This window comes from Eumetopias jubatus, unplaced genomic scaffold (assembly GCF_037043125.1).
Source record: "Eumetopias jubatus isolate StellerSeaLion01/CBP00866 unplaced genomic scaffold, mEumJub1_p1.0 scaffold_9, whole genome shotgun sequence".
In the NCBI taxonomy this organism is placed as follows: Eukaryota; Metazoa; Chordata; class Mammalia; order Carnivora; family Otariidae; genus Eumetopias; species Eumetopias jubatus.
This window is the reverse complement of record NW_028274815.1, coordinates 39,253,580-39,267,737: the sequence shown is the minus strand read 5'-3', so window position 1 is coordinate 39,267,737 and position 14,158 is coordinate 39,253,580. Positions and strand designations below refer to the sequence as shown.

The following is a 14,158-nucleotide window of genomic DNA, read 5'->3' as shown; positions in this document are numbered from 1 at the left end:
ATGAGTGAAGGAATTATCCATCTATCTACCTATCTATCTCTCTACCTATTTTATTTTTGTTACTTGTGCATTTGATATCATACCTAAGAAACCATTGTCCAATACAGGGTCAAGAATACACCCTTGTTCTTCTAAGAATTTGATAGTTTTGGCTCTTACATTTGTTCATTCCATTTTGAGTTAATTTTTGTATATGGTATGATTCTTTTGCATGTGGATATCTGCTTATTCCAGCACCACTTGTTGAATATGGCATTCTTTTTAACCGTTCTTTCCTTGCTTTATTTACCATGAATCCAAATACTTATATTAATAGTGCATGAAACTGTGCAAGGCATGTGATAAGACTGGAATATGTAGTTTACAATAAGAACCTATCTTGCCTCAGGACTTACATATCTAGTTGAGACTGGTGATGAATTATACACAAAATTGTTGAGTGGGATACAATTCAGTGCTAGAGGAATGGTGGAGAGAACAGAATTCATTAGGAATTGAGAAGACTGAGTAAATCTATGAGCAGAGAGGTTCAGAGAGGAGATGAAGGTACTGAGGTTAGGTAAGGTTTAGATACAGAAATGGCCAGAGTAGAGCTACTGAAGCAGTTAGATTCATTTGGCTCAGGGTATGGAATACCTTTTAGACAGACTTTGAAATTTTCCTGAATTAGCAAGTCTTCTCTTAGCCTAAATTATGTTATTAGAAGTTGGAAGCACCTGATACACACTTTGTGCAATTGTATCTAGAGAAGAGGGCAGTTTTTATTTTGGTTACATCATATTGGAATGGGTATCTTATGGGCACTATCTTCTGTTTGCTTATCTTTTTACTTCTCTCAGTGGTTGTCACTGAACTAGACTTAAATTCCCTCTTCACAGTCCCTACAAACTTTTAGATTTCTTTTCTTGAAACTTTAGAGAAACTCTTTTGTCATGGTCACTGATAATTTCCACATTGTAAATCTAGTGGTCAGTTCTCAGTCTGTATCTTACTTGACATAGCAGAGTATTTAACAGTTAGTTACTTCTTCCTCCTTGACACGTTGTCTTTACTTGGCTTCCCCAGCACCATGCTTGATTTTCCTCCTACATCACAGTGTTTTCAGTCGTCTGTTAGTCTCCTTTCCCAGTTCTACTTCATGTTGGTCTCATAAACTTGGAGTTTGCAGGACTTCCATCTTTTATCACTTCTTTTTGTCTGTACTGACTCTTTTGATGATTTCATTTAGCCTCATGGCTTTATTATTTTTTTTAAAGTTTTATTTATTTTAGAGAGAGAGTACAAGAGAGTGCAGGGAGGGGGGCAACGGGAGAGGGAGAGAGAATCTCAAGCAGACTCCCCATTGAGTGCAAAGCCCAACATGGGCCTTGATCCCAGGACCTGTAAGATCAAGGCTGAAGCCAAGAGTTGGACGCTCAACTGACTGAGCCACCCAGGCACCCCTAACCTCATGGCTTTAAGTATCATCTACATGCCAGTGGCTCACAAATTTGTAGATCCATCCCCATGTTTGCTCTTGAACTCCAGGTTTATAAATCTAACTCACTCCACATGTGCACTGGGGTAATTACTCACCTATCAAATTTAACAAACCCAAAACTGAACTCTTTCTCTCTTCCTTCCTCTCATACCTGCTCAGCTTTTAATTTTTATCATTCTAATTGAAGACAACTCCATCTTTCCGGTTGACTTAAGCTAAAACGTTTGGAGTCATCTGTGAGTCCTTTTCTTGCCTCATATTCAGTCAGGAAATCCTATTGGCTTTACCCTCCGAATATATCCAGAATCCAACCACTTCTCACCACCTCCACATCTAAAACCCTGGGCTGAGCCACTGCCCTCTTATCTGGATTGCTGCCACAGCCTCCTAACTTCTCTTCCTGCTTCTGTTCTTGTAATTCTGTCTTGAGCTCTAGAATGACCATACTAAAATATGTTAGTTTATGTACCTGCTCTGCTCAAAACCTTGCAGTGGATACCCTTTCACGCAAAATAAAAGCTAAAGTCTTTATAGTGCCAAAAAGGCCCTGCAAGATCAGGACCCCCATTATCTCTTAAACTTTTTCTCCTCCTGTTTTTCTTTGCCAGACATCTACTTTAGCCACCCTGGCTTTTTTGCTGTTCCTTAAATACTCTTGGTATATTTCTGTAAGGGCTTTTGTCCTCTCAGCCTGGAATGCTTTCCCCTGAAGGGGAGGAGAAATAATTTTTCTTTAGCCTTGTGAGTTCTTGGCTGAGACCCCTGTAATAAAAGGCAGATTAACAAGAGAAAAACAGTTTATTAACATGTATACCTTATATACATAAGGTATTATACAAGGGAGGTTCCCAAAGAAAAGTGAGTAACTCAAAGAGGTGGTTTAGAGTTCAGGCTTAAGTACCATCTTCAGCTAAAGATGAAAGAAAGGTGTGGGGAGGCCAGTTTATCGGGAAAAGCACAGTAAACAAAAGTAAGGTTTGTTGTGCAGATATAAGTCTGAACCTTTTTCACTGATAAGTTTCATATGATTTAGAGCCATTCTTCTCTTCCTGGTGTAGAGAGAAAGACACTCTTACTAATGGAGATTTCCCTCACAAATGTAAATTTCCCTTACAAAAGGGTGACTTCTACTCTGTTTTTAGAACATTTCCTGTATCTGCTGTTTCTCACAGTAACATGCTCAAAATAATCCTTATGCCAAAGAAGCATATTTTGGGGTGGCAAATTCTGCTACCCTTCATCCCCACAGTAGCCCCATGGCTGGTTCCCTCATTTCTTTCAAGTCTTTGCTGAGATACCACTTTCTCAGTGAGGCCTGTCACATCCATTCTGTTTAAGATTGTAATTGTTCAGCTCACATACACTCTCCATCTCTTTTACTCTGCTTTTTCTCCCCCAGTAGAATATATCCTCTTTTGTCATACTATATATAATTGACTTATTGTGTTGTTTATCTTGCTTACCAGAAGGTATCTTGCTCAATAAATATTTGTTGAATGAATGAACATCCTAGGGCTGTTGTACTTTTGGGGTTGTTATTGTTCAGAATCTTTAGCCCCATCCCAGACCTCTTGAATTAGATACAGGGGGTGGAGGTCCAACTCCTTTGTTTTAACTAGACCTTCAGGTGATTCTGATGTAAATTTAAGTTTAAGAACCACTGCTATATCATAGTGAGTAGTTCAGAAGCCAGGCCTGTTGCTCACAGGTGGGGATATATAGATGTATGAGGTAATTGATAAATGTTTGCTTTTCCTCCCATCTTCTCCTCCTCTCTTTTTCCTGAGGAGATAGCACTGGGAAAGATGATATAAACTGTAGCAACTTTGAGTTGATTTAGCATGTGTATCAAGGTCCCCAAGACCACCTTTAGGTTCCAGTTATCACTAGGAGGACACACAGGAATTAGCCTGTAGTCACACTCATGGCTAAGATTTGTTACAGCAAAAAGGACACAAAGCAAAATCGGCCAAGGGAAAGAGGCTCATGGGGCAAAGTCCAGAGGAAACCAGGAGAAAATTTCCAAGAGTCCTGTCTCAGTGGAGTGTCACACAAAGCAGGACACATTTAATTCCTCCAGCATCAGATTGTAACAAGTGTGAAGTGTTGTCTACCAGGGAAGCTCATTAGAGACATAGTGCTCAGGGTGTTCATTGGGGACTGGTCATACAGGCACCCTCTGCACAGCACATACCAAAATTCCAGACTCTGAGAAGGAAAGCAGGAATTCGGCTTAAACCTCATTGTACAGTTTAGGCATAATGAGCCACTCCTATCAGTTAGGGTGGTGGGAACCCTGATAAGAATGGCTCACTGTGCCTTATAGATGGGGATATTAACTTTTTCTGCTATGTTCGCTCTTTTCATCATGGTCTCCAAAGAAGTTTGTTGGGTTTTTTTTTTCCTATTTTCTTTATATAGATTATAAAGCATTTAGACTAAATATCTCTTTTAGGTAATTGAGTAACAATGAAAATGTTTTGAGAATAACTTGAACAGTTTACTTTAAGTGGATTGAATATATGAGTTTATTCAGTTAGCCATATTTTCTGAAAAATGCCTTGGCAGTATCATTCACAGTCTGTGCTATTTTAGTAATTACAAAAGTGGCTTATTTCATAGTAAAGTTTTCTTATTTATTCCAAAAAATAAATTAAGATAACTTTCTTAGCATTCACTTGAAAAATGTTATCTATGAATGTGACCATCTGTTTCAAAGCAGATATTTGTTTTTCTTCACTTTTCTTCCAACTTTCATGTTCTAAAGGGCCTATTTGAAATTTGCCATCTTTGGATTTGCTTTTGTGAGTAACCAATCTTTTCTTTCTTTCTTTCTCTCTCTCTTTTTTATAGGCCAAGATGCTGAATTATCAGGGACACTTTCACTTGTTTTGACACAGTGCTGTAAGAGAATAAAGGACACTGTTCAAAAATTGGCCTCAGACCACAAAGACATCCACAGCAGTGTTTCTCGGGTTGGAAAAGCCATTGATAAGGTATGGTGTTGAACGAAGTGTCTGGGATTTTTTAACATCATCCTTCATCTCCTATCACTGCTTTGATAACATTTGCTTTCTTCAATTCTTTTATGCTATTCCTTTCATCCTGGCTTTTATTAACTTTTTTAGATTTGGTTTTACTATGTTATTCTTAAAGTTTGCTGTTGATATTTAAAAAAACAAAAATAAAAACATTCGCTTATATGACTACAGTTCCTGGTATCATGATGAGTGAACTTCCAAAGAAATTTTAACTCCTGTGAGGGAGTGTGTTTACAGAAGTAACTTCCTACTTCCTGAATAGTTCCCTAGTAGTGACTCTGTCTCTCTTACGGGGTGATTAGGATAATACCCTTGCGTCTGTCTCCCCTGCATCATCCTAACTGTTGTCTTCCTGTGTGCATGCTAGTCGCTTTTCTCCAGTGTTGCTTACTGTGTGAGTGAGTGGGTTGGTTGCAGTCCACTTCTATTGGGTGATTATTCCGGTGACATCTCTTGAATCTTTGACTTAGTGGTTTACTTATAAGCGGTTATTTTTAGCACTGGGCCAGTTTTGCCTTTGGAGTTCATAGTGGGGCCTAAGAGATAGGGCCTCTGTGTGATACCTCTGACTACATCAGCCATTGGGGAATTTGTAACTGTTTATGGATTTTTTTTTGACACAAACTTGTGGGAAGATAGGAAGAACTTTTGGGAGGGCCCTTTGTAGAAAAAACCAGTCCTATGAGTTGCTTAGTCTGAATGTAGGAGAGCTAGTAGCTATGATGTAGATAGAAACTCATGGAATCCAGAGGGTGACTTTGTCTAACTCATGGGTTAACCTACCTGTTAGAAATTATCCTGTAGAGCAGTAGTCTTGAAGGGCTAGACTCCAGGCAGTCTAAGGCGGAACTGTCTGCTTCTAAGGAGATATTGCTAACTGGTAGGTACAGTGTGACTGGACAGTGTGTGGCAGGGGCTCAAAGGATTGTTTGGGTAGCTGTGGTTTACAGAAGTGTTAGTGACCTTTCAGAGAGCTTTCACCACTCCCATAGTGCTGAGGGTTTCAACTTGGCAAAAGAGGCCTGAGAAGTAGTCTTGGCAGCAGCAACACGATATTTGGATTAGTGATAGCATTTGCTAGCAAAGGCTGGGAAGGCAGTATTCTCTGAAATACCTTTGAGGTTGTGATGCCTGTTTGGTGACTCCGAGAGTGAACAAGCTTTGGAAATGGCTTTGGCATCAGATTTTTGGGGGACTATGGCATTGGAAATCTTCAGCTGGTATGTACTAACTTAAGGGCTCACTGGAATGGTGGTGGGGCACTTTAGAGAGGATCTTAAATCACTGTGAGTGAGGGACCTTCAGGTTCTCTAGGTGGTATTTAGGAAGCTTCGGGTTTTGGTGGCTGACAATGACCAAGGCAATCTATTGATTCTAATGGTTCAAGCCCTTGGAGGTAACAGGAGGCATCTGCTTGACCACCAGGTTGCTTGTAGTTACGACAGAGGGTGGGGACAGCAAGACCAGAAGATGCCATGATAGTGGGAAGAGCTGAAGTTTTCATAGCAGCCAATCAAGAGAAAGTATCTGAGAAGAGATCCCAGATTCAAGATAGGTGAGGATGGCCTCAGCAGCCATATCTCAAGTGTGTGGACTGCTGGCCACTAGGATCTAGAGTATTTGGGCCAGTAATTGACCAGCTTTGTATTCTACCACTGATAGGGTGACTGTGTGTCCCCATTTCCTAGATTGTGCCTGTTGTCCTGTCAAATTATTAGAACCTTCTTTTTACTCTTGTCCCCCTAGCTAATGGTGACTTGCAGAGCATGTCTTCCTGATCTAGCAAGTCTTTACAGATACTCATAATTGTTGTCAAATATTTTGGTTAATCTTTGAGACAAAGCATTTAAGTGTATTTGGTGCTAGAAACAAAAGAATCCCTTTTTTGAGAATGGATACCAAGGGAATGCATAGTGACTAATGTACATTGTGGCTTTTTTGGTGCGGATGTGTTTGAAGTGAATGTTCCTGATTATATGTTTTAATTTACTCATTTCTCTTTGGAGGACATTTTTGTCATGTAAGTTATAAGGGCTTTTTCAAGTAAAAGAATTTTTTGTGTGGTTTTATGTTGCTGTGAAAGTAGTTTAGGTTCTAGGTGACCTGGATTCCAGATTTTTCTGATCCATCCTATGAAACTCCATTGTTAAGTTGATACTGTTAAGTGTTTGTTGAATTATGGTCCTGGGGCACAGAAGAAAGCCTGGATCTTTTAACCCAGTTCTCGACCATCTTTCAGTGCATTTTCTCCCTCCCTCTTTTTTGAGGTGGGAGCATCTGTTTGGCCTGAGCTGTAACAGGAAGTTACCTAAACTAGAACTACCTAGACGCTGTGCTTCTCACATCCTTGAGGAATTTTGTGTAGGCTGTTGTTGTATAGGACTCCACTGACTTGTAGTTTGGACCTGGTAAATTTGTACAAGCTTCCAGGGCCACCCATTGTAATAAGGTTGGGTGGACTCCTATGGGCTGACGGTGAGCAAACAGGATGAAGCTGAAGCCATTGTGGTACAGGCCTTTATGTACCGCAGACAGACTTGAGTAATAAACCGGAATGCTGTCCAGCAGCCTGTGAGCACCTTGTTATGGACACATGTTTCCACCCTGCCAAGAGGAAGACAAAGAAGCTGGTGACTCCTTTATGAGCAGGCTGGTTTTGAGTGAGGAACATTAGTAAATTTTTGACATGCTTAATGATTTTTTTTCCTTTAATGTTTTAATGCTTGTTTTAAAGTTCTTTAGTCATCATTTAATGTAAGCGTAAAAAATGTTTGTGGTGTTAGCCAAGGCACTTTCTGGCTTTTAATTTTGTGAACATAAAAAAATTATTGAAGATTTCTGCCTTAATGTTAAGTTGACTCTTTTCATATCATAGTATGATCACTATTTAAAATAAATAATATCAGCTATTGGGTTCTGTGGCAAATTATTTTTAGTAAAAACAATGTGTTGGCCTATTTTTAATTTCCTCTCCCATTTTAAGAACATCTAGAATTCTCTCCTGCTCAGGGCTTTTACTTCAGTGTTTAAGTCTTTTGACTTTTTTTGAGTTTACTTCCTAAGTACGAAAAGTCAATAAAACCATTACTGCTTTAGATATGTGTGTGTGTTTATGTTAAAATTAATAGTGCTAAGATTTTAAATTGTCTGAATTTAGACACTGTTGTGGGATAGTTGAAAGCAAATTACATAGTCCATGTTCTTTAGAAGAGTATGGTCTAGTTCGGTCATGTAAGAGTGCTGCTTGTACACATGAAAGAGCTGGGAAAATTCTGAGGCAAAATAAGATAAATTTGCATGGGATGCACTCTGTTTACTGTAAAGTAAAGGGAAGATCATTGTGCTCTTATTTAATCTAAGTTTTGTGGAGTTGGTATCTTAAATTTGACTTGGGGGGGTTGCCTGGGTGGCTCAGTTGGTTAAGTGTCTGGCTCCCTTTAGGCTCAGGTTGTGATCCTCGGGGTCATGCTCATTGTAGAATCTGCTTCTCTCTCTCTCTCCCCCTTTTCCCCTCCCCCTGCTCACATGCATGCTCTAAATAAATAAATAAATGAATAAATAAATAAAATCTTTAAAAAAATTTGACTTGGAAGAACAGTTAAGATTTCAAACAGCAGAGGTATAGTTTTCTGTAGGACTGAGGAAGAGGCTAAACAACAGAAATGCTGGACTCCTGTGAAAGACGCTCTGGGACTGACTATTGGAGTGGCTGCATTATCAGGAATAGGGTTGATGGAAGGCCTAAGGATTTGATTCAAGGAGATTAGGGAAAAAAGGAGTGAATGATATAAGCAGTTGAGGATTTGCTTCCCCTCATTAAATAGGATGAAATTAGACTAAGGAGAAGTCCGGAGTAGGAAGATAATAGCTGTCATGTATTGAGTGTTGACCATGTTCCAGCTATTGAGCTGGGCGCTGTACATATATTTATATTCAGTGGTATAGGAACATTGTTCCCATTTTAAGATTCAGATATTAAGTAACATATCCCAGGTGTACAGCTTGGAAGTGGTGAATCAGGATTTGGAAAAAGATCTCACTCATGAGTGCTCCACAAGGAAATTGGGCCATTGAAGGGCTGGTAGTGTTTTAAGGGGGGAAATAAGGGTTAAAAATAGTTTCTAAAAAGCATCAGCCTAAGCTGATCTGCCAGTAGACGGAGCATCTACATGGGTGAGTTAAAATGCTGACTGTGTTAAAAAATGGAGTAATGCCATAAAAAGCAAAATATAGAATATTTAAGATAGTTCTGGGTGAGCCATCTGGAACTTCCTTTTATGTAGGTATGACTGGGGTATGAGAGGAGAAAAAGATACCAATGGGAGAAAAGGTGTTGGATTTGGCCTTAAATAGTAGCTGAGATATAGAGTGGGTGAGATCAGGTATGTACTAGCTCTAAAGTTCTGTTATTATGTAATAGATAAATCTTTATATAGTAGAGAGATGTTATTGTTAATGAAGGAGAAAGGAAATGAAAATGACTAGAAATAGAAAATACACTCTGATTAAGAAAAAGAGCTAAGTTGAGTTCTGAAATATAGACAGATAATTTGATAATATATTTTGAGTATTGAATTTTTAGAATTACTGAAAAGGAATGGTTAACAAAGTTATAAAAAAGACAACAATGAAAAAAAGCCAGGAACGTATTCCCTAAAAATAAAATAAGACATGTCAAACTAACTCTTCTCCCTGAACTACTAGTGAGTAATCCAAGAAAATGCAGTAGACTATGTGTCTAAACTTTCGCAAGGCATTTAATAAAAATCTCCTATCTTTGTAGTCAAGATGGAAGGCGTTTCTTTTTAAATTATGTGATTTGGACTAGGAGCAGCTACATTCTCAATACCTTGTTGGGTTTGGCCACAGTTGCATGGTCTGAGGATGGATCTGACCTACCCAGGCTTGGCCACAGTTGCTTGCTCCAGGGTGGGTACCTCAGAGCCCTCTCCTAGGATCTTTCTCATTAGAGCTCTTATGGAAAGAAGGGCTGGGAATATGTGCACCTAGAAGTGATTAGTAGCCCCTGAAAGAATGTGGTCTGTTGTGGGAAACAAAATTCTTCTTTAGAGAGAAATAGAGCAAGAGGTGGGGAAGGGGACATCTTTTGAGGTTCAGCTACCGTCTTACCTAGCCCTGGTTACCTGAGCCTGTCTTCAGACCCAGCTTGTTTGGGCAAAGGAGGGACCAGGAGTCCTGACTCATACCAGCAGCTAGATGCTCTCTGGGTCTCTTCACTCATATCAGGCTCCAGTTTCCATGAAACAACATTGGTTTTGTCTTTTTCAGTCTGAAGATCATTCTCAAAAGAGAAGATGAGTTAAGTTCTGTTTTTTTTTGCCATCTGTTACACAACATCATTAGCTCTAAGCTCTGGGCCTATCTTGTTCTTCTTCTGCTCTGAGCAGAATGAAACTACATTCTTTAGTTGATAATGATAATTGTTTGCATTATAGTCTAGTCCACAGAAGAAAGCCTAAACCTTTGCAATCAGGTGTCATATTAAGATGCAGGATCAAAGAATCCCATTGGGCCTGGAGGGGTTATGGACCCACTTTTGCCTGAGGCTAGAAGATGAAATAGCTTGCTTAATCTAGCATCCAAGTCAGGTTGGGTTGAGAGGGAATAGGGACCTTACACCCATTAAGTTGTGCCACCTAATGCAGTGTGTAATTGTATTCAAGTGATTTTTAAATTAATGAATTTGTTATTAATGCCTGTGTTAATGTGTTTTTTGTTTTTATTTATCTTTTCTAAAATGAAGACACTTTTCAGTGTAGAATCAGAAGATTTGGTGGCAAGGCCTGGTTCTCCAATTCAGCTACTGTTGTATTGAAGGCTTTCTGTGGGATAAGGGCCTGGTAGATATTTTGGTGTACCTTATTTAGTTAGTCTTTACCAACACTTTGTAAGATAGGGATTATTGTCCACAGATACAGATGTGAAAACTTTGATCAAAGAACTAGAAAGCAGATGGAGGAACTGGGTAAATACTAAGATTTTAAGACTTTGAAAAAACTTCCTTAACTGGAGTTCCTTGAGAGAATTAACTCCTGGTGAGTGCCCTTGGGCATCCTTTGTATGTATGAATTTCTCTCTTATGCATCTAGAGTGGTTAGAGGTATGTGCCATCTTTGGGAAATTAGTAAAATAGTTCCTCAAATTTCTGTCATCTGTTCAGATAAGGAGGCAGTTGGGAAAGCAGATTGACCAGAGCAGAAAGGTATGTAAAATAATTGTGAGGGGTAGGGATGCAAATGTGACAGATGGTTAGATCAGGGAGCATTTTAAGGATTTTAAAAGCCCAGTGCTGGAGTTTGGCATATCTCTGACCATGTCATGTTACTCTCCCCTTTGTTTATAAAGAACTTACCAGTATGCCCCCCCTCCCCCGCTCCTTCCTTGATCTGGCACAACCTGCCTCTCTCTTAACTTTGAAGACCAAAATAGAAGTATGACTATCATACAGAGGACAGAATGGAACGTTTAAGAAGGTAGCATCTCCATCTAGAAATGCATCTACAAATGCTGATTATGACACACTACTGAATTTATTTTCCAACCATAGTTTGCAAGGCACCGCTGGCTGGTATATGCCCAAATATGGATTATTTCATCTGAGACCATATGCCTCATCATCAACTTTACTAGGTTTGCTAAATTTTTCCCTGAAGGGCTTATACTAAATTACCGTCCTACCAAACATGTACTAAACAACAGTTCTGTTTCTCACCTACACTTGGTATTATCAGACTTGAAGTTTTCTGAATATTTCACATCCATCTGATTAATTTATCTAGTTGTATAAATTTGCATTTCCATCATCTTTGGGGTTGAGCATCTTTTCATGTTTTTGACTACCAGAATTTCTCCCTTTTGTGAATTTCTTGCTCATCTTTTGTCCACTTTTTTTCAATTAGGTTGTTTGTCTTTATTGTTTGGGAGGAATTTTGATTGTTTTGTTCTCATATTGGGAGGAATTAAAAAAAACACACACCTCTTTTGGATGTATGTAAAGTATGTATGTAAAGTAGATATCTTTTCCCAGACTGAGTGGAACCAGAATCCAGGTCTTCTTAATTCCCTGTTAAGTATCCTTTGTGGTCTACCTCTGTCCCTCACTGGTAAACCAGATTAATTGTATGCTTAGAAGAGAAATTGATTCCTGCTAGGTATAACAATAGCACACTGTTAGGTTCATACACCAATTTTTCTTAAAAAGTAGGTGGGGGAGTTTTTTTTTTTTAATTATTAACAGTATTAAAGAATTGACACTTAAGAATTAAAATAATTACTGAGTTTTTTCATGTATTGTTACCATTGTCTGCTCAATAATTATAATTTCAGGGGTGCCTCTGTGGCTTGGTCGATCTTAGGTCTGGTCTTGATCTCAGGGTCATGGATTTGGGCACCATGCTGGGCATGGAGCCTACTTTAAAAAAATATATAATTTCATAAACTGTATTTCAGAAATGTATTGGTTTTGAATGGTGAACAATCAAAACCAGTCCTCAAAGTCTAACCAGTTTGTAAGCATGTCCATGATGTGGCCAAGGAGATAGGATGATCTGTTTAGATTTCATAGTTTTATTAAAGTTATTTACTCCTTCTCTGTCTCAGTTTCCAGATTTTATTTATTTATATATATATATATATTTTTTTAATTTTATTTGACAGAGAGAGACACGGCGAGAGAGGGAATACAAGCAGGGGGAGTGGGAGAGGGAGAAGCAGGCTTCCTGCCAAGCAGGGAGCCCGATGTGGGGCTCGATCCCAGGACCCTGGGATCATGACCTGAGCCGAAGGCAGATGCTTAACAACTGAGCCACCCGGGCACCCCTCTTTGTATTTTTTTTAAAAAAGGTTTTAATAGTTTATTTGAGAAAGAGCAGGCACGTGGGCGGGGGAGATGGGAGACGCAGAGAATCTCAAGTAGACTCCACACTGAGCACAGACAGTTGCGGGGCTTGATCTCATGACTCTGAGATCATGACCTGAGCCGAAAACAAGAGTCAGATGCTTAACCAGCTGAGCCACCCAGGTATCCCTCAGCTTCCAGATTTTTAAACTTAAAATCATCAAAAATATGAATGGCACTGAAAGTACATACATGAGATAGTGTATGAATTAATGTATCATTTCTAAGCTTATAACATCCTTGCCAGGCAGACACACCCTTGAATGTGTGCTTTTTTGTTTTTGATTCTTGTTTGAATTCTGCTTTCACATTTAAGAACATCGTTTCAAGTTTTTTCTTGAAAAATGTAAAAGGACAAAGTACAGTAAAACAGAAGTACTAATAATAGATATTTCTTTTTATTAGCCACTTCTTGGCTTGTTTGCAATGCTACTGATTTCCTGCAGCCATGCAAACGAGTTTGGTCACCTAGCAACAGAAGCTGGAACTGATCCTAGCACTGATGCAACAGAAAGAACATACAGTTGTAACAAAAGGAGTAACACTATCCTGCATTTCCTCAAGTTACAATTTTAACTTTAATTTTTACTACATGTGAGCAGAAAATAAGCTGTGAAAGTAGTTTATTTTTCTGCCTTGATAGTTTAAACTGGAAAGTCAGAATGGTAGAAGGGAGATCAGAAAATTTCATCTAATGCATTGCTTATTCATGTTTAGTTATATTTTCCAAGACTATCGAATTAGAATTTGAATGTAGTAAAGATATCCTGAGCGTGAGCGTGTTTGATTTTTTTCCTTACCCGTATAGCAGTGACTAGGGTATACCTTATGGAAATAAAGGTACGTGAGGAGCATAGTAAAATTGTTTAAATTTGTTTAAATATTAAACTCTTAGGTTTTAACATTTTCAGATGATCAAAATTAACTTTTTAATGTATATTAAGGAAAGATTTGAAGGAATTCTTTTCTTGAGCAGTTATTATCTGATGGTAGCTATTAAAATTTGGACTTTATACTGCCAAATAAAATAGTCTCTTTTAACATGCTCTGTCCTTTGAGATGACCGATGTGTCTTCCAAAGTTGTTTCATTTCTTTCCTGCAGAACAGGAACCTTATAAATTTGTTGGGGCTTGATGGGATTGGAGTATAATTATTAAATGAATAAGTAGAAATCTGAAGGCTATGTTTGGATTGAATGAGGTCGCTAGATCAGTGAGGAATCTTTCTTACGTCGTCTCAATGATTCTTGCTTATAGGGTACACTTAGACATTGAGAGAAATACAGGCAGATGCTGGAGTTTGTTATAAATTGTGTCATCTTCAGATAGCCATTCCTTTATTCATTTGAATGGCCATTTGTCTGGGGCAGAAAATACGAGACTGTCTATGACATCATCATCCGTATGGCCTCTGCTCTAGTCTGGAAGAGGAACAGAGTAGCACCATCTCCATTTCCAGCATTCTAGTGGTCATAGACGGCATAGAGATACAATAATCTACTCAAAAGCATTGGTGAACTGTTATAAAGTCATCTCTCAACAGGCAGAATCTGATAGTCTGATTTGAAATTAGCCTTATGCAAGCAGTTGTGGCTTTTTCTTCAGTGCTAGGGACAGCCTATTTAGTATTTGTATGGTAGCTATTGGTTTAGCATTTAGGTACTTGGTATTATTAGTATTCTTTAGGTTAAGTACTAGACCAAGAAAGAGGTCTATAAA

General features: G+C 38.7%; 1 protein-coding gene across 3 annotated transcripts in view; it reads left to right on the top strand.

Annotated features, from left to right (window-relative positions):
• RMND5A (required for meiotic nuclear division 5 homolog A) overlaps positions 1-14,158 on the top strand; it is a 58,672-nt gene that overhangs the window by 16,412 nt on the left and 28,102 nt on the right. For all 3 annotated transcript variants that reach the window (XM_028122395.2, XM_028122394.2, XM_028122393.2), the window contains exon 2: positions 4,334-4,476. In XM_028122395.2, coding sequence (XP_027978196.1) covers positions 4,334-4,476 — 143 coding nt within the window. The remainder of the gene's footprint in view (positions 1-4,333; positions 4,477-14,158) is intronic.